The sequence below is a fragment of the Coregonus lavaretus genome (assembly GCF_964263955.1).
Source record: "Coregonus lavaretus genome assembly, chromosome: 5".
In the NCBI taxonomy this organism is placed as follows: Eukaryota; Metazoa; Chordata; class Actinopteri; order Salmoniformes; family Salmonidae; genus Coregonus; species Coregonus lavaretus.
This window is the reverse complement of record NC_139992.1, coordinates 76,891,125-76,915,319: the sequence shown is the minus strand read 5'-3', so window position 1 is coordinate 76,915,319 and position 24,195 is coordinate 76,891,125. Positions and strand designations below refer to the sequence as shown.

The 24,195-nt window shown below is 45.1% G+C and overlaps 1 protein-coding gene across 1 annotated transcript in view; it reads left to right on the top strand.

The window, feature by feature from the left end:
* The window catches only part of LOC311129352 (protein NEL-like), a gene marked incomplete at its 3' end in the record, with an annotated part of 58,822 nt that extends 34,863 nt beyond the window's left edge, over nt 1-23,959 (top strand). Inside the window, exon 9 of the mRNA XM_084161618.1 lies at nt 23,705-23,959. Within this exon, the coding sequence (XP_084017744.1) occupies nt 23,705-23,959 (255 nt within the window). The remainder of the gene's footprint in view (nt 1-23,704) is intronic.
* Nucleotides 23,960-24,195: the final 236 nt, after the last annotated feature.

Genomic DNA, 24,195 nt, shown 5'->3' with positions numbered 1-24,195 from the left:
AGAAGTAAAATATAATAACAGTAGGGAGGCTATATACAGGGGGGGGGGGGGGGGGGGGTACCGGTGCAGAGTCAATGTGCGGGGGCACTGGTTAGTTGAGGTAGTTGAGGTAATATGTTAAAGTGACTATTCATAAATAATTAACAGAGTAGCGCAGCGTAAAAATATGGGGTGGGGGTGGGGGGGGGGGGGCAGTGCAATAGTCCGGGTAGCCATGATTAGCTGTTCAGGAGTCTTTTGGCTTGGGGGTAGAAGCTGTTGAGAAGCCTTTTGGACCTAGACCTGGCTCTCCGGTACCACTTGCCGTGCGGTAGCAGAGAGAACAGTCTATGACTAGGGTGGCTGGAGTCTTTGACAATATTGAGGCCTTCCTCTGACACCGCCTGGTATAGAGGTCCTGAATGGCAGGAAGCTTGGCCCCGGTAATGTACTGGGCCGTACGCACTACCCTCTGTAGTGCCTTGCGGTCGGAGGCCGAGCAGTTGCCATACCAGGCGGTGATGCAACCAGTCAGGATGCTCTCGATGGAGCAGCTGTATAACCTTTTGAGGATCTGAGGACACATTCCAAATCTTTTCAGTCTCCTGAGGGGGAATAGGCTTTGTCGTGCCCTCTTCACGACTGTCTTGGTGTGTTTGGACCATGATCGTTTGTTGGTGATGTGGACACCAAGGAAATTGAAGCTCTCAACCTGTTCCACTACAGCCTTGTCGATGAGAATGGGGGCGTGCTCAGTCCTCTTTTTTTTCTCCTGTAGTCCAAAATCATCTCCTTTGTCTTGGTCACATTGAGGGAGAGGTTGTTATCCTGGCACCACACAGCCAGGTCTCTGACCTCCTCCCTATAGGCTGTCTCATCGTTGTCGGTGATCAGGCCTACTACTGTTGCGTCGTCGGCAAACTTAATGATGGTGTTGGAGTCGTGCCTGGCCATGCAGTTATGGGTGAACAGGGAGTACAGGAAGGGACTGAGCACGCACCCCTGAGGGGCCCCTGTGTTGAGGATCAGCGTGGCAGATGTGTTGTTACCTACCCTTACCACCTGGGGGCGGCCCATCAGGAAGTCCAGGATCCAGTTGCAGAGGGAGGTGTTTAGTCCCAGGATCCTTAGCTTAGTGATGAGCTTTGAGGGCACTATGGTGTTGAACGCTGAGCTGTAGTCAATGAATAGCATTCTCATGTAGGTGTTCCTCTTGTCCAGGTGGGATAGGGCAGTGTAACGTGCAATAGAGATTGCATCATCTGTTGGGGCGGTATGCAAATTGGAGTGGGTCTAGGGTTTCTGGGATTATGGTGTTGATGTGAGCCATGACCAGCCTTTCAAAGCACTTCATGGCTACAGACGTCAGTGCAATGGGTCGGTAGTCATTTAGGCAGGTTATCTTAGTGTCCTTGGGCACGGGGACTATGGTGGTCTGCTTGAAACATGTTGGTATTACAGACTCAGTCAGGAACATGTTGAAAATGTCAGTGAAGACACTTGCCAGTTGGTCTGCACATGCTCGGAGTACACGTCCTGGTAATCCGTCTGGCCCTGCGGCCTTGTGAATTTTGACCTGCTAAAAAGTCTTACTCACATCGGCTACAGAGTGTGTGATCACATAGTCATCCGGAACAGCTGGTGCTCTCATGCATGCTTCAGTGTTGCTTGCCTCGAAGCGAGCATAGAAGTGGTTTAGCTCGTCTGGTAGGCTTGTGTCACTGAGCAGCTCGTGGCTGTGCTTCCCTTTGTAGTCTGTAATAGTTTTCAAGCCCTGCCACATCCGACGAGCGTCAGAGCCGGTGTAGTACGATTCAATCTTAGTCCTGTATTGACTCTTTGCCTGTTTGATGGTTCGTCGGAGGGCATAGCGGGATTTCTTATAAGCGTCCAGGTTAGAGTCTCGCTCCTTGAAAGCGGCAGCTCTACCCTTTAGCTCAGTGCGGTTGTTGCCTGTAATCCATGGCTTCTGGTTGGGGTATGTACGTACAGTCACTGTGGGGAACACGTAATCGATACACTTATTGATGAAGCCAGTGACTGATGTGGTGTACTCCTCAATGCTATCTGAAGAATCCCGGAATATGTTTCAGTCTGTGCTAGCAAAACAGTACTGTAGCTTAGCATCTGGGTCATCTGACCACTTTTTTATTAACCGAGTCACTGGTGCTTCCTGCTTTAGTTTTTGCTTATAAGCAGGAATCAGGAGGATAGAGTTATGGTCAGATTTGCCAAATGGAGGGCGAGGGAGAGCTTTGTATGCGTCTCTGTGTGTGGAGTAAAGGTGGTCTAGAGTTTTTTTCCCTCTGGTTGCACATTTAAAAAAGTCCCCGGCAAATAGGAGTGCTGCCTCTGGATGAGCGTTTTCCAATTTACATATGGCCTTATACAGCTCGTTGAGTGCAATCTTAATGCCAGCATTGGTTTGTGGTGGTAAATAGACAGCTATGAAAAATAGAGATGAAAACTCTCTTGGTAAATAGTGTGGTCTACAGCTTATCATAAGAAACTCTACCTCAGGCGAGCAAAACCTCAAGACTTCCTTAGTATTTGATTTTGTGCACCAGCTGTTGTTTACAAATATACACAGACCGCCACCCCTTGTCTTACCGGAGTCAGCCGTTCTATCCATCGATGTAGCGTAAATCCCGTCAGCTGTATGTTGTCCATGTCGTCGTTCAGCCACGACTTGGTTAACATAAGATATTACCGTTTTTAATGTCCCGTTGGTAGGATAACCGTAATTGTAGGTAATCTAATTTATTTTCAAATGATTGAACATTGGCTAATAGGATTGATTGAAGAGGCAGTTTACTCGCTCGCCGTCGGATCCTTACAAGGCATCCCGACCTACGTCCACGATATCTCCGTCTCTTTCTCCTGCGAATGACGGGGATGTGGGCCTTGTCGGGTGTCTGTAGGATATCCTTCGCATCCGACTCGTTGAAGAAAAAATCTTCGTCCAATATGAGGTGAGTAATCGCTATCCTGATATCCAGAAGCTCTTTTTGGTTATAAGAGACGATGGCAGAAACATTATGTACAGAATAAATTACAAATTACGCAAAAAAACACACATAATAGTACAATTGGTTAGAGGGCTGTAAAACGACAGCCATCTTCTCCGGCACCATCTCCGCAGATGCCTTTAAACAACTTGGAAAATCACCCCCAGAGCATGATGCTGCCACCCCCGTGCTTCACGGTTGGGAGGGTGTTCTTCGACTTGCAAGCAACCCCCTTTTTCCTCCTAACAGAACGATGGTCTTTTTTTTTTTGAGGTCTTGGCTGATTTCTTTTGATTTTCCCATGATGTCAAGCAAAGTGGCACTGAGTTTGAAGGTAGGCCTGGAAATACATCCACAGGTACACCTCCAATTGACTCAAACAATGCCAATTAGCCTATCAGAAGCTTCTAAAGCCATTTTCTGGAATTTTCCAAGCTGTTTAAAGGCACAGTCAACTTAGTGTATGTAAACTTCTGACCAACTGGAATTGTGATACAGTGAATTATAAGTGAAATAATCAGTCTGTAAACAATTGTTGGAAAAATTACTTGTGTCATGCACAAATTAGATGTCCTAACCGACTTGCCAAAACTATAGTTTGTTAACATGAAATGTGTGGAGTGGTTGAAAAACGAGTTTTAATGACTCCAACCTAAGTGTATGTAAACTTCCGACTTCAACTGTATGTCTCCTTTACTATGTGACTAGCTCTCAGCACGTCTCAGATATCACTGGGATAATAGAATAGGACTACAGTACAAAAAGACTGAAAAGGAAATTGAAAGTGATGTCAGACAGATGACAGGAGTGATATTGTAAAGACATCAGCTCTGGGATACAAAGTCTCATCTTCTCAGAACTGGAGTCATAATATTTCACTTTACTGCTGAGGGTGCAGAGTGTAAAACACACACACACACACACACACACACACACACACACACAGACAGACACACAGACAGACACACACACACACACACACACAGACACACACAGACATACACACACAGACAGACAGACATACACAGACACACACACACACACACACACACACAGACAGACATACACAGACACACACACAGACAGACAGACACACACAGACAGACAGACAGAGACACACACACACAGACACACACGTAATCTGATTACAAGAAAACTGTACTTGTAATCAGTTATGTTACCAGCAAAAATATTGTAATCAGATTACAGATACTTTTGAAAAACTAGATTACTTCTTGGATTACTTTAAATTCAGAAAGGAAGTTTGCGAAAAAAATATTGACACCTTTCTCTTCACTCAATGACTTTCAATTCAGCATTGAAACAAGTTTTAGTTTGTTCCACCTGAGAGAGTCTGACCACCAATCAGAAATGACTATGATGACACACCAAATGATGACCACCAATCAGAGACCACTATGATGACACAACAAATTATGACCACCAATCAGAGACCACTATGATGACACACCAAATGATGACCACCAGTCAGAGACCACTATGATGACACACCAAATGATGACCACCAATCAGAGACCACTATGATGACACACCAAATGATGACCAGCAATCAGAGACCACTATGATGACACACCAAATGATGACCACCAATCAGAGACCACTATGATGACACACCAAATGATGACCACCAATCAGAGACCACTTTGATGACACACCAAATGCGTTTGATGGATCCTTTTTGTCTTCTTCTAATGCCTCTTAAGGGGACAGTAATCAAAATGTAACTGAAAGTAATCAGATTACATTACTGAGTTTGGGTAATCCAAAAGTTACGTTACTGATTACAATTTTGGACAGGTAACAAGTAACTGACATCATCTTCTGCACATCTATCACTCCAGTGTTAATACTAAATTGTAATTATTTTGCACTATGGCCTATTTATTGCCTTACCTCCATAACTTACTACATTTGCACACACTGTATATAGATTTTCTATTGTGTTACTGACTGTACGTTTTGTTTATTCCATATGTAACTCTGTGTTGTTGTTGTTTTTATCGCACTGCTTTGCTTTATCTTGGCCAGGTCGCAGTTGTAAATGAGAACTTGTTCTCAACTGGCTTACCTGGTTAAATAAAGGTGAAATAAAAAAATGAAGAACTGTAACACACACTATATTACAAACAAACACGATGAAACACTGCCACCTAGTGCTCATTAAACAGTTTAGCGGTATGAACAGGTGCACTCTTGAACCATTCTATTGTCTGGTATGGACTTTAATCTATGGATTAATCTAAAATCCAAAATCAATGTGTAATCTATGGATAAAGATCAAGTTTGAGTAAGATAGTATATCTCTCTCTCTCTCTCTCTCTCTCTCTCTCTCTCTCTCCAGTCCCTCTCTCTCTCTCTCTCCAGTCTATCTCTCTCCAGTCTATCTCTCTCCAGTCTCTAGAGAGAGAGAGAGAGAGAGAGAGAGAGACTGGAGAGATAGAGACTGGAGAGAGAGAGAGAGAGAGAGAGAGAGAGAGAGAGAGAGAGAGAGAGAGAGAGAGAGAGAGAGAGAGAGAGAGAGAGAGAGAGAGATGGCGAGAGAGAGAGAGAGAGGGAAAGAGAGAGAGAGAAAGAGAGAGAGATGGCGATTGAGAGAGAGAGAGAGAGAGAGAGAGAGAGAAAAAAAGAGAAAGAGAGAGATGGCGAGAGAGAGAGAGAGAGAGAGAGAGAGAGAGAGAGAGAGAGAGAGAGAGAGAGATACTATTCCAAAAATTTCAAATAGAGCAGCAGCTGATGAAAAAATGAGTACATCGGAAAAAAAACAAAAGAAAACTGCAAGACTGAATAAGAGACAAAACAGGCAACAAACAAAGAAGAAAGGCTTTTGAAAAAGTAACTATTTTTCATAAAACTGTACAGTTATCTTAGCTAGCTGAATTGTTTACCAGTTGCTAAGCAGTTGCTAGGGACTCTCCTGGAAGAAGCTAGCTAGCTAACAAATAATATCTAGTTAACTGAAGAAAAGACAGACAAAATAAGACAAAATAAGGACAGAAGACAAAGGACATCAAAGTAAAACAGTCCTCTAAAAGACACAAGAGTGAATAATACAAGAAACAATGCTTCTATTGCAACATTGTGTGAAATTGTTTACCCACCAGACATCCAGACGGAGAAAGCTAAGAAAAGTTTCAAAGGTTTGATGATGGGACAGAACCATGAATGCCTGTTTGCAGATCTTACCAGTTGCAAAACAAGAGCAAATGTAATATTTAATACCAAACAAGGGCACATATGAAAAAGGGTTATTTGCAACAATTTCCCTTTCTCAAAAAAGAGAGGCATCAGCCAAGGATGTCAGATCAGCATTTTTGAAGAAGCTGACCAGAGCAACACGTATCAAACAGTAAACTTATATAATAATGGAACTGTATTGATACAAGGCAATGATTCAAGCCTCCAGGATTTTGAGAATATGTTTGCTACCCTAAAAGCAGAAGCTGAACTCATCTCAGAAACTGAGGAAAAAGTCAAGGAGGGAGATGGAGAAAAGCAGGCACCAACGGTCTCTGTGACCCAGCAAGAAGCCCTCAGTGTCCCTCTACCTACCTCACCTGCAGCAGACAAAGCCAAGGACATGCCTACAACACCAAGAACACCTGCTATGCAACGTTTCCACAACACCCTCTCTCTAATTGACGCAGAGGTCATAGAATTCAGAGAGAGGGAGGAGGACACTGTCCAGAAACTAAAAGAAGAGATGAAACAGTTCAGTCAGACAAATGATGACCTCAGAGACCATCTGAGCACAACAAGAAAGGAGCTAGAACATAGAGAGAGGTACATTGACACCCTCAACCAGCAGCTAGTCAATATGTCCTCTGCATCTAGAGAACATGTCCACCAGCCTGGTACAACACAAGCAGAACCTGAGACCCCACCACACAGCCTGATGACACTGCACCCACCTACCAGTCTGCTCCAGCCCAGATCAGCCAACCAGCGTCCCACTCTGCTCTAGCCCAGGTCAGCCTACCTGCTTCCCAGTCTGCTCCAGCACAGTGTGCTCCAACCCAGGTCAGCCAACCAGCCTCCCAGTCTGCTCCAGCCCAGGTCAGAATACCAGTCTCCCAGTCTGCTCCACCCAGACACTCACCCACAACTGCAATCCTTATTGATTGAAATGGGAAGTTCTTAGTCCAGGAAAGATTATTCCCTAGACACCAGGTGTATAAGTTCTACAACTGAGAGTGCAATGCAGCTACTCAGTCAGACCAGGATTGACACCCCCGACAACATCATCATCCACACTTCCCAGGAAAGTTGATCGAAAAAATAAATCAACAGATCACTGTGGACTGTGCCTCACTGCTCAACGTCAGAACGGCTCACCACCCCACTCTGACATGTGAACATTTATACAATAATGTACATCTTGATCAGGACAGTATCAGAACCTTTGCCAAGGACCTAAAGGATGCAACACTAGGCAGGGACCCACACACCCATCACCCCAGCAACAGTAATGGCTCTCACAGACCTGTAACTTCTTCTTTAAGAGGCTCCTCTGTCCTCCACTCGTTACCTGTATTAATGACACCTGTTTGAACTTGTTATCAGTATAAAAGACACCTGTCCACAACCTCAAACAGTCACACTCCAAACTCCACTATGGCCAAGACCAAAGAGCTGTCAAAAAACACCAGAAACAAAATTGTAGTCCTGCACCAAGCTGGGAAGACTGAATCTGCAATAGGTAAGCAGCTTGGTTTGAAGAAATCAACTGTGGGAGCAATTATTAGGAAATGGAAGACATACAAGACCACTGATAATGTCCCTCGATCTGGGGCTCCACGCAAGATCTCACCCCGTTGGGTCAAAATGATCACAAGAACGGTGAGCAAAAATCCCAGAACCACACGGGGGGACCTAGTGAATGACCTGCAGAGAGCTGGGACCAAAGTAACAAAGCCTACCATCAGTAACACACTACGCCGCCAGGGACTCAAATCCTGCAGTGCCAGACGTGTCCCCCTGCTTAAGCCAGTACATGTCCAGGCCCGTCTGAAGTTTGCTAGAGTGCATTTGGATGATCCAGAAGAGGATTGGGAGAATGTCATATGGTCAGATGAAACCAAAATATAACTTTTTGGTAAAAACTCAACTCGTCGTGTTTGGAGGACAAAGAATGCTGAGTTGCATCCAAAGAACACCATACCTACTGTGAAGCATGGGGGTGGAAACATCATGCTTTGGGGCTGTTTTTCTGCAAAGGGACCAGGACGACTGATCCGTGTAAAGGAAAGATTGAATGGGGCCATGTATCGTGAGATTTTGAGTGAAAACCTCCTTCCATCAGCAAGGGCATTGAAGATGAAACGTGGCTGGGTCTTTCAGCATGACAATGATCCCAAACACACCGCCCGGGCAACGAAGGAGTGGCTTCGTAAGAAGCATTTCAAGGTCCTGGAGTGGCCTAGCCAGTCTCCAGATCTCAACCCCATAGAAAATCTTTGGAGGGAGTTGAAAGTCCGTGTTGCCCAGCGACAGCCCCAAAACATCACTGCTCTAGAGGAGATCTGCATGGAGGAATGGGCCAAAATACCAGCAACAGTGTGTGAAAACCTTGTGAAGACTTACAGAAAACGTTTGACCTGTGTCATTGCCAACAAAGGGTATATAACAAAGTATTGAGAAACTGTTGTTATTGACCAAATACTTATTTTCCACCATAATTTGCAAATAAATTCATTAAAAATCCTACAATGTGATTTTCTGGATTTTTTTTCCTCATTTTGTCTGTCATAGTTGACGTGAGTCAACCAACGTCAGGATACCCTGATGAAGACAGCTTGTCTGTCGAAACGTTGGTTATTAGGTTATTAAATTATTGCATCTGAGCTCCTAGAGTTTGCGGAAAAAGTGTGACACCACTCCGGCCCCCAAGGACTGGAATTGTCCATCCCTGATCTATATGGTAGGAACAGTACCAGACCTGAATGAATGTGTCTGTTTTGAATATTCATGGAGACAGAATGATGTGGTTGATAGCAGAGACGTCATGCCCAAAGGGGGCACAGGGTCACTTGCCCCCTCAGATTTGTGATGTTTAAATTTGTCTTGTTATTTTTTCTCTGTCATACTACTAACCATGAAGTTGGCTTTAGCTAGCCCAGATAGGATCCCATTCTCCCAACCTAATAACTACACAGAACAAAAATATTAACGCAATATGTAAAGTGTTGGTTTCATGAGCTGAAATAAAAGCGTGAAATATTTCGTTCGCACAAAAAGCTTATTTCTCTCAAATTGTGTGCACAAATTTGTTTACATCCCTGTAAGCGAGCATTTCTCCTTTGCCAAGATAATCCATCCACCTGACAAATGTGGCATATCAAGAAGCTGATTAAACAGCATGATAATTAGACAGGTGCACCTTGTGCTGAGGACAATAATAGGCCACTCTAAAATGTGCAGTTTTGTCACACAACACAATGCTACAGATGTTTCAAGTTATGAGGCAGCGTGCAATTGGCTTACTGACTGCCGGAATGTCCACCAGAGCTGTTGCCAGATAAGTTTATGTTAATTTCTCAACCATAATCCAAGTACTTCTAACTGGCCTCACGACTTCAGACCACTTGTAAAGCAGTGTATGGGTAAGCTGTTTGCTGACGTCAACGTTGTGAATGCCCCATGGTGGCAGTGGGGTTATGGTATGGGCAGGCATAAGCTACGGACAATGAACACAATTGCATTTTATCGATGACAATTTGAATGCACAGAGATACCGTGGGATAGTTTACGTGCACAAAGTGAGTTTGTAACATGTATATCATTCTTGCTTGTTGTTCTTTATAGTTACTACCATTGCCTATTGTAAGTTGCCTCTCTGTGTTTTACTGTGTTGTGTAATACTCCGCAGGTAGCATTATGCCATTAATACAGCCCTTCCTTTGTTAATAGCGTTGTTGCTCTACTTGTGCTATCAGTTATTGTGCATATTCATTGCCCCTGTTATCTGTCCATTACAGGACCACTATCATTCCACTACCTTTCCATGTCCTTTTCATCCGTGTGTGTCAATAAAGTATCCTTGAATGTACAGTGAGGGAAAAAAGTATTTGATCCCCTGCTGATTTTGTACATTTGCCCACTGACAAAGACATGATCAGTCTATACATTTAATGGTAGGTTTATTTGAACAGTGAGACAAAAAAATCCAGAAAAACACGTCAAAAATGTTATAAATTTATTTGCATTTTAATGAGGGAAATACGTATTTGACCCCTCTGCAAATCATGACATGGCAAAACCGTTGTTGGCAATCACAGAGGTCAGACGTTTCTTGTAGTTGGCCACCAGGTTTGCACACATCTCAGCAGGGATTTTGTTCCATGCCTTTTTGCAGATCTTCTCCAAGTCATTAAGGTTTTGAGGCTGACTTTTGGCAACTCGACAGGACCTTAATGTGCTTCTTCTTGAGCCACTCCTTTGTTGCCTTGGCCGTGTGTTTTGGGTCAGTGTCATGCTGGAATACCCATCCACGACCCATTTTCAATGCCCTGGCTGAGGGAAGGAGGTTCTCACCCAAGATTTGACGGTACATGGCCCCGTCCATTGTCCCTTTGATGTGGTGAAGTTGTCCTGTCCCCTTAGCAGAAAAACAGCCCCAAAGCATAATGTTTCCACCTCCATGTTTGACGGTGGGGATGGTGTTCTTGGGGTCATAGGCAGCATTCCTCGTCCTCCAAACACGGCGAGTTGAGTTGATGCCAAAGAGCTCGATTTTGGTCTCATCTGACCACAACACTTTCACCCAGTTCTCCTCTGAATCGTTCAGATGTTCATTGGCAAACTTCAGACAGGCCTGTATATGTGCTTTCTTGAGCAGGGGGACCTTGCGGGCGCTGCAGGATTTCAGTCCTTCACGGCGTAGTGTGTTACCAATTGTTTTCTTGGTGTCTATGGTCCCAGGTGTCTTGAGATCATTGACAAGATCCTCCCGTGTAGTTCTGGGCTGATTCCTCACCGTTCTCATGATCATTGCAACTCCATGAGGTGAGATCTTGCATGGAGCCCCAGGCCGAGGGAGATTGACAGTTCTTTTGTGTTTCTTCCATTTGCAAATAATCGCACCAACTGTTGTCACCTTCTCACCAAGCTGCTTGGCGATGGTCTTGTAGCCCATTCCAGCCTTGTGTAGGTCTACAATCTTGTCCCTGACATCCTTGGAGAGCTTTTTGGTCTTGGCCATGGTGGAGAGTTTGGAATCTGATTGACTGATTGCTTCTGTGGACAGGTGTCTTTTATACAGGTAACAAGCTGAGATTAGGAGCACTCCCTTTAAGAGTGTGCTCCTAAACTCAGCTCGTTACCTGTATAAAAGACACCTGGGAGCCAGAAATCTTTCTGATTGAGAGTGGGTCAAATACTTATTTCCCTCATTAAAATGCAAATCAATTTATAAAATTTTTGACATGCGTTTTTCTGGATTTTGTTGTTGTTATTCTGTCTCTCATTGTTCAAATAAACTTACAATTAAAATGATACACTGATAATTTCTTTGTCAGTGGGCAAATGTACAAAATCAGCAGGGGATCAAATACTTGTTTCCCTCACTGTAACTCTGAGGTTGCCTTATTCCCCTCTTACCGGGGGAGGTGAAAGCGCAACCTGGTCTCAGAACATTTCGTATTATTCTGTATGTACAAAGCTGTGATCAAGGCAAAGGGTGGCTACTTTGAAGAATCTCGAATCTCGAATATATTTTGATATGTGTAACACGTTTTTGGTTACTACATGATGCCATATGTGTTATTTAATAGTTTTGATGTCTTCACTATTATTCTACAATGTAGAAAATACACAAGACACAGAGGAGGAGAAACTATCCAACACCCTGGGAGAGAGAACGAGTGACCTCAGTCGAACTCACAGCCAGAAAGATGGGTTAGATACAGGAGAGGAGGAGGTTACCCCAGATGCCATCACCCCTGCTCCTGTGAGCAAGGAATGAGAGGGGAAGCCTTCTGATCAGGCCAACAGACAGGCTGAGCGAGAGGTCATAGTGATAGTGATTCACACCCAGAGAGAGACAGACAACCTGCACTACTATCCAAGATGGCGTAGTAGTGCAGTTCTGTTTTTGTCGTGTGTCTTTAAATAGCCTGTAAATACCCTGTTTTTTTGTATTTTTCGTACATATTTCCCTATCAGACTTTTCATCCTTCTACAAAATTTACTTTCCTGCAACCCGCCTCACTCAATGTGGAACGGATTCTATTATTGACTTACCTTTTATCTAGAATATCCAGTTGAAACTAGCTAGCCAGCTAACTAGCTACTTGCTATTAGCCACAGTTAGCGGTATTTCACCCAGAACATTGGATATTTTTTTCTGCGGGATTAATTTAATCACTGGACATTAATCACCGGATATTCGGCCAGTCTGCACAGCGCGTTATCGACCCAGAACATATCAGTTTTTCTGCCGGAATCACTGAATCACTGGACCTTGAACTCCGGATTCATCGCTACCAGCTAGCTGCAACAAAATGGACGCTGTGGTCTGGCTAATCATCCTGAGCTAGGCCCATCTCCCGGCTATCTACCTCTCTGTCAACCGGACGGGACCACCTAGTGTTGACACGGAGCCCCGCCGATCCTACACGACTGGTCTGCCGACGAAATCGTCTGATGTGGTTACGACGTCGACCACGAAGATTCCATCTGCTAGCCCCGGCCTGCTAGCACACGCTAGCCGTGGCCTCTTACTCGCTAGTGCTTTAGCAGCCTCCGAACTATCCTATTGCTGTTCACCAGACCTTATGATAACTCAGCTATACAGCTGATGTCTGCTGGACTGTTCCTTTTTACGGTACTACATCCTGTTTATGTTTAGCCTCAGCCCAAACATGGTTAGCTTATTTTTGTTTCGGTTATTTCTAATTGTACTATTTCACTGTAGATCCCCCAGCCCAGCTAAACCTGCCTTAGATAGCTCCTTTGTCCCACCCCCCATACACGCGGAGACCGACTCAATTGATGCCTCCAGTGATGCTATCTCTTTCATTGTTACCCAACGCTTAGGTTTACCTCCACTTTACTCATATCCTTCCATATCCTTGTCTGTACATAATGCCCTGAATCTTTTCTACAACACCCGGAAATCTGCCCCCTTTATTCTATGTACCCAACGCACTAGAAGACCAGTTCTTAAAGCCTTTAGCCGTATCCTTATTCTAGTCCTCCTCTGTTCCTCTGGTGATGTAGAGGCTAACCCAGGCCCTGCAGCCCTCAGTATCACTCCTACTCCCCAGGCGCTATCATTTGCTGACTTCTGTAATCGCAAAAGTCTTGGTTTCTTGCACGTAAATATCAGAAGTCTACTTCCTAAGTTTGAGTTATTCACTGCGTTAGCACACTCCGCCAACCCTGATGTTCTAGCAGTGTCTGAATCCTGGCTCAGGAAGGCCACTAAAAATTCTGAAATGTCCATCCCCAACTATAACATTTTCCGTCTAGATAGAACTGCCAAAGGGGGTGGAGTTGCAATCTACTGTAGAGATAGCCTGCAGAGCTCTATCATACTATCCAGGTCTGTGCCCAAACAGTTTGAGCTTCTACTTCTAAAAATCCACCTTTCCAGAAATAAGTCTCTCACTGTTGCCGCTTGCTACAGACCCCCCTCAGCCCCCAGCTGTGCCCTGGACACCATATGTGAATTGATTGCCCCCCATTTATCCTCAGAGTTCGTACTGCTTGGTGACCTAAATTGGGATATGCTTAATACCCCGGCCATCCTACAATCCAAACTAGATGCCCTCAACCTCACGCAAATTATCAACGAACCTACCAGGTACAACCCTAAATCCGTAAACATGGGTACCCTCATAGATATCATCCTGACTAACATACCCTCTAAATACACCTCAGCTGTCTTCAACCAGGATCTCAGCGATCACTGCCTTATTGCCTGCGTCCGTAATGGGTCCGCGGTCAAACGACCACCCCTCATCACTGTCAAACGCTCCCTAAAACACTTTAGCGAGCAGGCCTTCCTAATTGACCTGGCCCAGGTATCCTGGATGGATATAGATCTCATTCCGTCAGTAGAGGATGCCTGGTTGTTCCTTAAAAGTAATTTCCTCTCAATCTTAAATAAACATGCCCCATTCAAAAAATACAGAACTAAGAACCGATATAGCCCCTGGTTCTCCTCAGACTTGACTGCCCTTGACCAGCACAAAAACATCCTGTGGCGTACTGCATTAGCATCAAATAGCCCCCGCGATATGCAACTTTTCAGGGAAGTTAGGAACCAATATACACAAGCAGTCAGGAAAGCAAAGGCTAACTTTTTCAAACAGAAATTTGCATCCTGTAGCACTAACTCCAAAAAGTTTTGGGACACTGTAAAGTCCATGGAGAATAAGAGCACTTCCTCCCAGCTGCCCACTGCACTGAGGCTAGGAAACACTATCACCACCGATAAATCTACAATAATCGAGAATTTCAACAAGCATTTTGCTACAGCTAGCCATGCTTTCCATCTGGCTACCACTACCCCGGCCACCAGCTCTGCACCCTCCGCTGCAACTTGCCCATGCCCCCCCCCGCTTCTCCTTCACACAAATTCAGACAGCTGATGTTTTGAAAGCGCTGCAAAATCTGGACCCCTACAAATCAGCTGGGCTAGACAATCTGGACCCTTTCTTTCTAAAACTAGCCCCCGAAATTGTCGCAACCCCTATTACTAGTCTGTTCAACCTCTCTTTCATAATGTCTGAGATCCCCAGAGATTGGAAAGCTGCCGCGGTCATCCCCCTCTTCAAAGGGGGTGACACTTTAGATCCAAACTGCTACAGACCTATATCTATCCTGCCCTGCCTTTCGAAAGTATTTGAAAGCCAAGTTAACAAACAGATCACCGACCATTTCGAATACCACCGTACCTTCTCCGCTATGCAATCCGGTTTCCGAGCTGGTCATGGGTGCACTTCAGCCACGCTCAAGGTCCTAAACGATATTATAACCGCGATTGATAATAGATAGGTACTGTGCAGCCGTCTTCATCGACCTGGCCAAGGCTTTCGACTCTGTCAACCACCGCATTCTTATTGGCAGACTAAATAGCCTTGGTTTCTCAAATGACTGCCTCGCCTGGTTCACCAACTACTTCTCAGATAGAGTTCAGTGTGTCAAATCGGAGGGCCTGTTGTCTGGACCTATGGCAGTCTCTATGGGGGTGCCACAGGGTTCAATTATTGGCCGACTCTGTTCTCTGTGTATATCAATGATGTCGCTCTTGCTTCTGGTGACTCTCAGATCCACAACTACGCAGACGACACCATTTTGTATACATCTGGCCCTTCATTGGACACTGTGTTAACAAACCTCCAAACGACCTTCAATGCCATACAACACTCCTTGCGTAGCCTCCAACTGCTCTTAAACGCTAGTAAAACGAAATGCTTGCTCTTCAATCGAACGCTGCTTGCACCTGCCCGCCCAACTAGAATCACTACTCTCGGCGGGTCTGACTTAGAATATGTGGACAACTACAAATACCTAGGTGTCTGGTTAGACCGTAGACTCTCCTTCCAGACTCACATTAAGCATCTCCAATCCAAAGTTAAATCTAGAATCGGCTTCTTATTTCACAACAAAGCCTCCTTCACTCATGCTGGCAAACATGCCCTCGTAAAACTGACTATCCTACCGATCCTTGACTTCGGCGATGTCATTTACAAAATAGCCTCCAACACTCTACTCAGCAAATTGGATGTAGCCTATCACAGTGCCATCTGTTTTGTCACCAAAGCCCCATATACTACCCACCATTGTGACCTGTAGGCTTTCGTTGGTTGGCCCTCACTACATATTCGTCGCCAATCCCACTGGCTCCAGGTCATCTATAAATCTCTGCTAGGCAAATCCCTGCCTTATCTTAAGTCATTGGTCACCATAGCAACACCCACCCATGGTATGCGCTCCAGCAGGTATATCACACCTCCTTTGGCCACCATTCCTTCCAGCTCTCTTCTGCTAATGACTGGAACGAACAGCAAAAATCTTTGAAGCTGTAGAGTCTTATCTCCCTCACTAACTTTAAGCATCAGTTGTCAGAGCAGCTTACCGATCACTGCACCTGTACACAGCCCATCTGTAATTAGCCCACCCAAGTACCTCATCCCCATATTGTTATTTATTTTGCTCATTTGCACCCCAGTATCTCTATTTGTACATCATCTTCTGCACATCTATCACTCCAGTGTTAATACTAAATTGTAATTATTTTGACTATGGCCTATTTATTGCATTACCTCCATAACTTATTACATTTGCAAACACTGTATATAGATTTTCTATTGTGTTATTGACTGTATGTTTTGTTTATCTCATGTGTAACTCTGTGTTGTTGTTGTTTTTATCGCACTGCTTTGCTTTATCTTGGCCAGGTCGCAGTTGTAAATGAGAACTTGTTCTCAATTGGCCTACCTGGTTAAATAAAGGTTAAATAAAAAAAAATGAAAAAAAATGTTTAATTCATATTCATTCAAGATATTTAGTCAAGACAAAGGTGCCATTTATTTCAAATGATAATTATTCAGTGTCTGCAACCCTCAAGAACCAGGGTGAGTCTGGCTCCCCCTTTTACTGGGCAAACACAACTTGCATATCGTCATAGACTAGGCCAAAACGTTAATCTTTTAACATTGCTTGAATAAAACAATGCATTTTTAATAGTGAGAAAGAGTTGCGCTTTTCCTTTTATATTATGATTAAGGTTTTTGGTTGCACCTCGACTCAACGTTGGTTGAGCGCCCTCCACTTTTTTGTCAAATAATACATCTAAAAAAAAATTAATAAGTAAATCATTAAAAGCATTACAAATGGGATTGGGATGTTTCCCACTTATTTACACAACCTACTCCACAAAGTTTAGATAAATGTTCTGAAATTAATTAAGAATTAAACAGAAGAAAATCAGAATTGAAGGCAACTATAATGCAAAGAATTTAATGGTCTATGGTTCCATCCTGTTTCTGGTCTAATGAATAATTAATATTGTTCCTCCTCTTCCTTGTGGCAAGTGCAGCAGCACACTGCCCTCCAAAGCCTGCAAAAAAAACGCCGGACTGCCCCTTTCCTCGCCCTGCATGGAACATCCAGGGTCACGTCCTTGGTGACGTGTGGGGTGACGTCCAGGGTGACCACAGCAACATCCTCTGGAAAGGGACAAAAGCGGGACAGAACGTAAATAAATGCAAACCGTAGGTTCTAAACATTGGCCAGTTGAATGGGATCTTTAATTTCAGCTCATGAAACATGGGACCAACACTTTACATGTTATCATGACAAATGGCACCTGTCAGAGTGCTTTCTATAAGTCTTACTACATTACTCACCTGCTTGGATATCAGATGGCAGAGTGGCGGAGACGGCCACCATGAGAGGCTTTTCTTCAGGTGTGACGTCCACAACCTCCAAGAGTGAAGAAGCCGGGTCTGCCTCTGTGTTAGGGGTGAGGTCCAAAACCTCCAGCTGAGAACAAGCAGGGTCTGCCTCTGTGTTAGGGGTGATGTCCATAACCTTCAGGTGGGTAGAAGCCGGGTCTGCCTCTGTGTAAGGGGTGATGTCCACAACTCCCAAGTGGGAAGAGACGGGTTCTGCCTCTGTGTTTGGTGTGACGAACACAATCTCCAAGTGGGAAGAGACAGTTTCTGCCTTTTTGTTAGGGGTGATTTCCACAACCTCCAGGTGAGAAGAAGCCGGGTCTACCTCTCTATTAGGGGGGATGTCCACAACCTTACGGTGGGAAGAAGCCGGGTCTGCCTCTATGTTAGGGGTGATTTCCACAACCTCCAGCTGGGAATAAGCCGGGTCTGCCTCTGTGTTTGGGGTGATGTCCACAAGCTCCAGGTGGGAAGAAGCCGGGTCTGCCTCTGTGTTAGTGGTGGTTTCCACAACCTCCTGATAGGAAGAAGCCGGGTCTAACTCTGTGTTAGGGGTGATGACCACAAACTTCAGGTGGGTAGAAGCCGTCTCAGCCTCTGTGTTAGGGGTGAGGTCCACAACCTCCAAGTGGAAAGATGCTGGGTCTGCCTCTGAGTTATGGGTGATGTCAACAACCATACGGTGGGACGAAGCAGGGTCTGACTCTGTGTTAGGGGTGATGTCCACAACCTCCAGGTGAGAAGAAGCCGGGTCTGACTCTGTGTTAGGGGTGATGTCCACAACCTCCAGGTGGGAAGATGCTGGGTCTGCCTCTGAGTTATGGGTGATGTCAACAACCATACGGTGGGACGAAGCAGGGTCTGACTCTGTGTTAGGGGTGATGTCCACAACCTCCAGGTGGGAATATGCTGGGTCTGCCTCTGAGTTATGGGTGATGTCAACAACCATACGGTGGGAAGAAGCAGGGTCTGACTCTGTGTTAGGGGTGATGTCCACAACCTTCATGTGGGAAGAAGCCAGGTGTGCCTCTTTGTTAGGGTTGATGTCCACAACCTCCAGGTGAGAAGAAGCCGGGTGTGGCTCTGTGTTAGGGGTGATGTCCACAACCACTAGGTGGGAAGATGCCGGGTCTGACTCTGTGTTAAGGGTGATGTCCACAACCATCAGGTGGGAAGAATCCGGGTGTGCCTCTGTGTTAGGGTTGATGTCCAAAACCACTATGTGGGAAGAAGCCGGGTCTGCCTCTTTGCTATGGGTGATGTCAACAACCTCTAGGTGGGGAAAAGCTGGGTCAAACTCTGTGTTAGGTGTGATTCCCTCAACCTCCAGGTGGGCAGAAGCCGGGTCTTTCTCTGTGTTAGGGGTGATGTCGACAACCTCCGGGTGGGAAGAAGCTGGGTCTGCCTCTGTGTTATGGGGGATTTCCACAACCTCCAGGTGGGAAGAAGCCTGGCCTGCATCTGTGTTAGGGGTGACAATTAACATCCTGATTGGCTCTACTACTACAAGGCACCAGGATGTCATGACAAAAGGCATCTGTCAGAGTGCTCTCTATGAGTGCTACTCACCTGCTTGGATGTCAGCTGGTAGTGTGGCGGAGACGGCCACCACTAGGACAGGGGGGACTGGCAGGGTGTCTGCAGTAGGCTGGAAGTAGCTTTTCACCTCGTCCGCCACAAAGGCACAGACAGAGCTCATAAAAAAAGGGGTCTTGAGGTCATCCAGGGAGAAGGACTGGCTGATTCTCCCGAGGATCGACCTCACAGAGTCAAAAGCAGCAGCCCGGGAGAAAGGGGTGTGAGGAGAAGAGGCCTTCAACATGCTGGAGAGCTTCTCCCCTACGGCCACCACCATGCTCACAGCCATCCCGCTTAGGAGGATGGGGTGATCTGAATGGCCTTCCTCTGGCTGAAGCCACAGGGCCAGGAGGATCCTGGGCACCAGCTCCACCACCACCTGGGATGGGCTGAGCAGGTTGCTACAGGGCTTATTGGACAGCTTGTCCTGAATGCTCCTCACAGCTCTCTCCACGATGCTGTGGACCTTAGGGTCGCTGAAATCAACAAAAAGCAGCAGAGAAAGCTAAACGATGTGCAATGTTCACACAGAAAACACTGCCCTAGTTTTTTTCTGCATAGCTCCAGATGTGTAGATGAATGGAGCAAGCCGTATGCAGGGCAGTACATGGAACTCACATGTCAGCGCCAGCTGGAGAGGTGGGGTGCATAGAGCGGCGGAGCTTGCAGACAGCCTCGTGCTCCATGTCAATCATTTTTAGGCAGGTGTTTACTTCCCAGGTCTGCCGTAGGAAACAGGAAGTCCCGTTAGTGTAATTTCACAACAGATATATTCTGCTGTACTAACTAGTTGTTGAAAGGCTAGAAAAGAGCTCACTGACTGATAGTCTAAGTCTCTAACTCTCATTCTCTTACCAGCCGAGCGAGTTCGTTCCCCTCCTCCAGGGTTTCCTTCCACACCCTTCAAATAAAACACAAAGCATTTCAACTTTCCTGGCTTCCTATTTATCTGTTGTTTATTTTACCCACACCTCCTGGAGTGCTGCTGGTGACAGAGAATGATAGTGAAGGTGAGAGCTGACGTGGTACTCACCTCTCCCTAAGGGATTTTTTGCCCTGAGACACCAGCCAGTCGCTCATGTGCTCCATGGTGACATGGGGCGAGACCTGGCCTCGACTCTGGAGCAGCAGATAGTGGACCATGAGCTTCTTCTGCAAGATGAGGTAAGGTGTGAGACCGTGCCACTAAAGACCATATAATGTGCTTTCAGAAGGGCCTCTCGCAACATTTCACAATTGCTCACAATTTGCATGTGATATTAAGAACTCTTATGACCATCTTCTCTAAACTGTCTTGAAATAAAACTCTTGTTTTGGGATTAAATCTCTTTTTTTCTGTGGTTACTGTTTTTGTGGGATGAATCTTACCTGTTTATTGTAATATGCTTCCTCCCAGCAGGCCTGCAGAGTCTGAAAATAAAGGCTGCTTCTACAGAATTCCTTTGAAGATAATTAAAATAAGTATGTTTTATTAGGTACATTATGCACAGGCATTTAGAGTATGCCAAACGGAATATCTCCTAAGATTACCTTAGTGGGACCATAAGTGAACTCAGGAATGCTCCCAACCCTATCCATGGTCAGAGGGGGACGAAATGCAGCGCTATAAATATACGGGATGCTCTAGAGATAACAGGAATGACTTAAAGTCGCGAATGATCAATGCCTGTGGAGTCGTCCAATTTGCTGCGCTGAGAATTGAGTTGTAGGCGATATTTGGTTATGTTTGGCGCAATATACATGTTTACATTCTATTGCCATGGAGAAATTGAGTTTCTAGAACCTGTTTTCTTCTATATCTTTATTTCGTGAAAGATTAAGATCTTTATTTTGTCATAATGTGTATATGAGGACGTTGGAGCCCGTTCCGATTCATGACGTGGTTATCCAGGTGCATGTTGCATAGACCTACTAATCCAACCTTGCCTTACAAGTTAAATTAAATTAGTATATATGCCTATACAAATCTATTGACCACATCCATTTAAATCAATGATTGTCAATTGAACATGTGGTTGTTGTGTTATCCTGTTGTGCGTGTCAGGTGTCCTATTAAGCACGTTATTCCAATATTTCCTAGAATTGACGCAGGTTACACTTTTGCAAAACTACTCGGTAAAAAATAAGAGCATGAATGACAATAAAGGTATGACTTGAATTATACGTGTAGTAGTGTGATGTTTCCCCTAGATTATGCACCAAATTGCACACAAGGACAGTTCAAGTAGGCCAGGTCAAGAGGGGATGTTAATAAGTTAATAATAATAATATTTCAATGTGGTTTCTTTATTTAATTACAGCTCCATTGCTAATGTTATTTTTTGGTGTACAAACATTTTTATGTATCTATATTGTAAATACACCTAATTGTAAAAGTTTTGTATATTTTGGTTTGGTCCATCGCGGGTTATCTGTATTTATGTACACTCTTATTGTTCTCTTTTGCCTGACCTTCAACTAGCAAGGTATGTTGTCCTTGGCGCCGTAATTTGTCAATATAAAACTGTGGTAAAGTTACACAAAGTGCTGTTACGCAACTACAGGTTTTGTTACAATGTGGACAATATAAAGATTTATGTTAACAACTTTCACCGAGCTCGCCAATTAGGGTACCTATTGTAACTCGGGAGTATTTGGGGCAGTGTTTGAGTGAGTTTCTATGTGCTCACGCAGGTGCCCGAGAGCTGTGGCTGCACCAAGGGCTAACCTATTGTGTGTTGTCTCGTGGTGTGCAGGTATGTCTTTTATTTTGTCAGAATTATGTTGTATATCATTTTACTTGTATTGTATAGTGTGTTGTTAGGCACTGAATGTGTTCATGCAGCACCTGTTCTCTTTTGCCTGACCTTCAACTAGCAAGGTCCCCGAGAGCTGTGGCTGCACCAAGAGCTAACATATTGTGTGTTGTCTCTTCGTGTGCAGGTCGAATAAAAATTATCCAACCATCAGAATTCCAGTTGTGGCAGTGTCCTAATTACGTGACCTGCTGACTGGTCAGCTCAAGCCGACCGCCGGAGCTGTGCATGTGGATGAGGTGCACGACCTGCGCATGTGAATTTGTTGATGGTTTACTGTAAGTGAATATATACTGTAAACAGTGAAAGTGAATGTAGCATATTCATTAGATACAGGTATTCGTGCTTATTTGTATGTTTTGGATGAATTTGTTTATTGCATTTTTTTTTTGTTGGTATTTGAATGCACTAAATGCACCCGTGTTATGCTGGGGATTTTAGTGTGGGTAGAGGGAGGGGTGTCCTTCCATTTACACCAATTGTACAGTCAGCTCCTGGGAGTAGAGCGTTTGCTAGTCCTGAGTTTGCAAGCACTGGGAGGGGTAGGCTGTTTGTTCCACCTGACCAGGGTATCCCACCTCTGTCTTTTGATGTACCATCATCCACAGTACTCGGTGATAATGGGACGCCTCCGAGTCAGCTTAGTGACCTTATTAAGCAGATTGGTTCAGAGATAGGAGAATCTATCAGAGCGAGTTTACTGCAGCCTGGGGTTTCAAGTCTTTCTCCTGCCCGTCCCCCTCACCAACCCCAGCAGTTTCCCCTGCCTGAGCAGTGTGGGTCAACCTTTATTGATGCGTCCAAGCTGAATCTGGTTGTGAAGTCAGATGTTAGTGCTCCACCTCTTTTTAGGGGTGATGGCTCAGATAAGTACGCTGTCCTGGAGTGGGAGGAGTTAATGGAAGTCTACCTAGAGAAGAGGGGTTACACTGGGTCTGGGAATGTTGGGGAGGTGATGTCTAGGCTCATGGGGAGGGCACGGGATGTGACCAAAGTCTGGAAGCGTAACAACCTTGTTGTCACAGATGTTAAGGCGGTGTTCAGTGTTTTCAATTAACACTTTGGGGATACTGTCTGCTCAGGTATGCCATTAGCTGATTTCTATTCAATCAAACCATATGCTAATGAGGGTCCAATAGATTTCTGGATTAGGCTTAACAAAGCTGCAGAGGCAGCCGAACAGTACCTTGTGAGTGAGGGCAGGACCTTACCCAATCAGTGCTCAGAGTTGGCAGTCATGTTTGTACCCAACTGTCCTGATAAAGAGTTGGCCCAAGTGTTCAAGAGCAAACCCATTCGTGACTGGACAGCCAGTGAGGTACAGGATCGGTTGGATGAACTGTTAAGGGAACGTAAAGCATGTAGAACACAACTTTCACAGCAGGTGGCTGCCGTTTTTGACTGCCCTCAGGAGGGAGTGGGTCCTGTGAAAAGACCTAATGTTTCATATTTTTCTCAATGTGGCCGTGAACCAGACCAGGCACCATCTGTATCTGAGGGTGGGACATTAATGAAAGTTTTGACTTTGTTAGAGAATGCTCTGGTCAGCAATACTCAGTCTGTGAACAGAGGGCCCCGTAAACAGTTCCACAAACATCAGCGTGAGTGCGCTGTCTGTGGAAGCACTAATCACAGGACCAAAGCTCACTGTCAGATGCACCAGCTGTGCTTCAAGTGCTTTTCTCCGGGCCACATGAGCTTTGACTGTAGTGAGGCTGGGCAGCGACAGAGCCCTGGATGTGGACAGACTGGCAGGTCTCAGGAAAACTAGAAAGCCTCCATTCTGAGGAGGGCAATGTGGGGCATTCTTATTTTTCCTCCACTGATGATGATTTCCAATCTGTTCATTCTTACTTTTGTGAGTCAGTACCCAAGAACAACACAGTAATTTTTCAATGTGTTTTTTCTCTCCATGCCGGAGGCTGCCCAGCCAGAGGAGGCTGCCAGAAGTACAACCAGCCCCCCCAGGGACATCACCAGGCCTGAGGCCTTCGTCCGGACAGGACCCCTGCTGGCCAGGAGAGCCCAGAGGGATGCTCCTCCTCCAAAGATGGTCCCCAAACCCCCGGTTGCCCCCCGGCCCAAACTGCTTCCCTCCCTGGGCCAGGGCAACATGTCCCTGGTCAGTGCCAACACCTGGGATGAGAGCACCAAGAAGAAGGGCAAGAAAGGTTAGCACTTCTTGTGCAATGACACATTTTTCCTATTGAATGTATTGTCAATATTGTATAATGACAGTGCCTCAGACAGAAAATACAATAATCCTGTCACTGTCGGACACCATGCCTTTACATTTCCCTGAAGCAGTACATAAATAAAAACAAAGCATTGAAGAAAATACAATCTTTGGAGTTTTGAGTGCATACACTGCTGAATATATGAAGTATAAGATGATACAAGATAAAAACATGT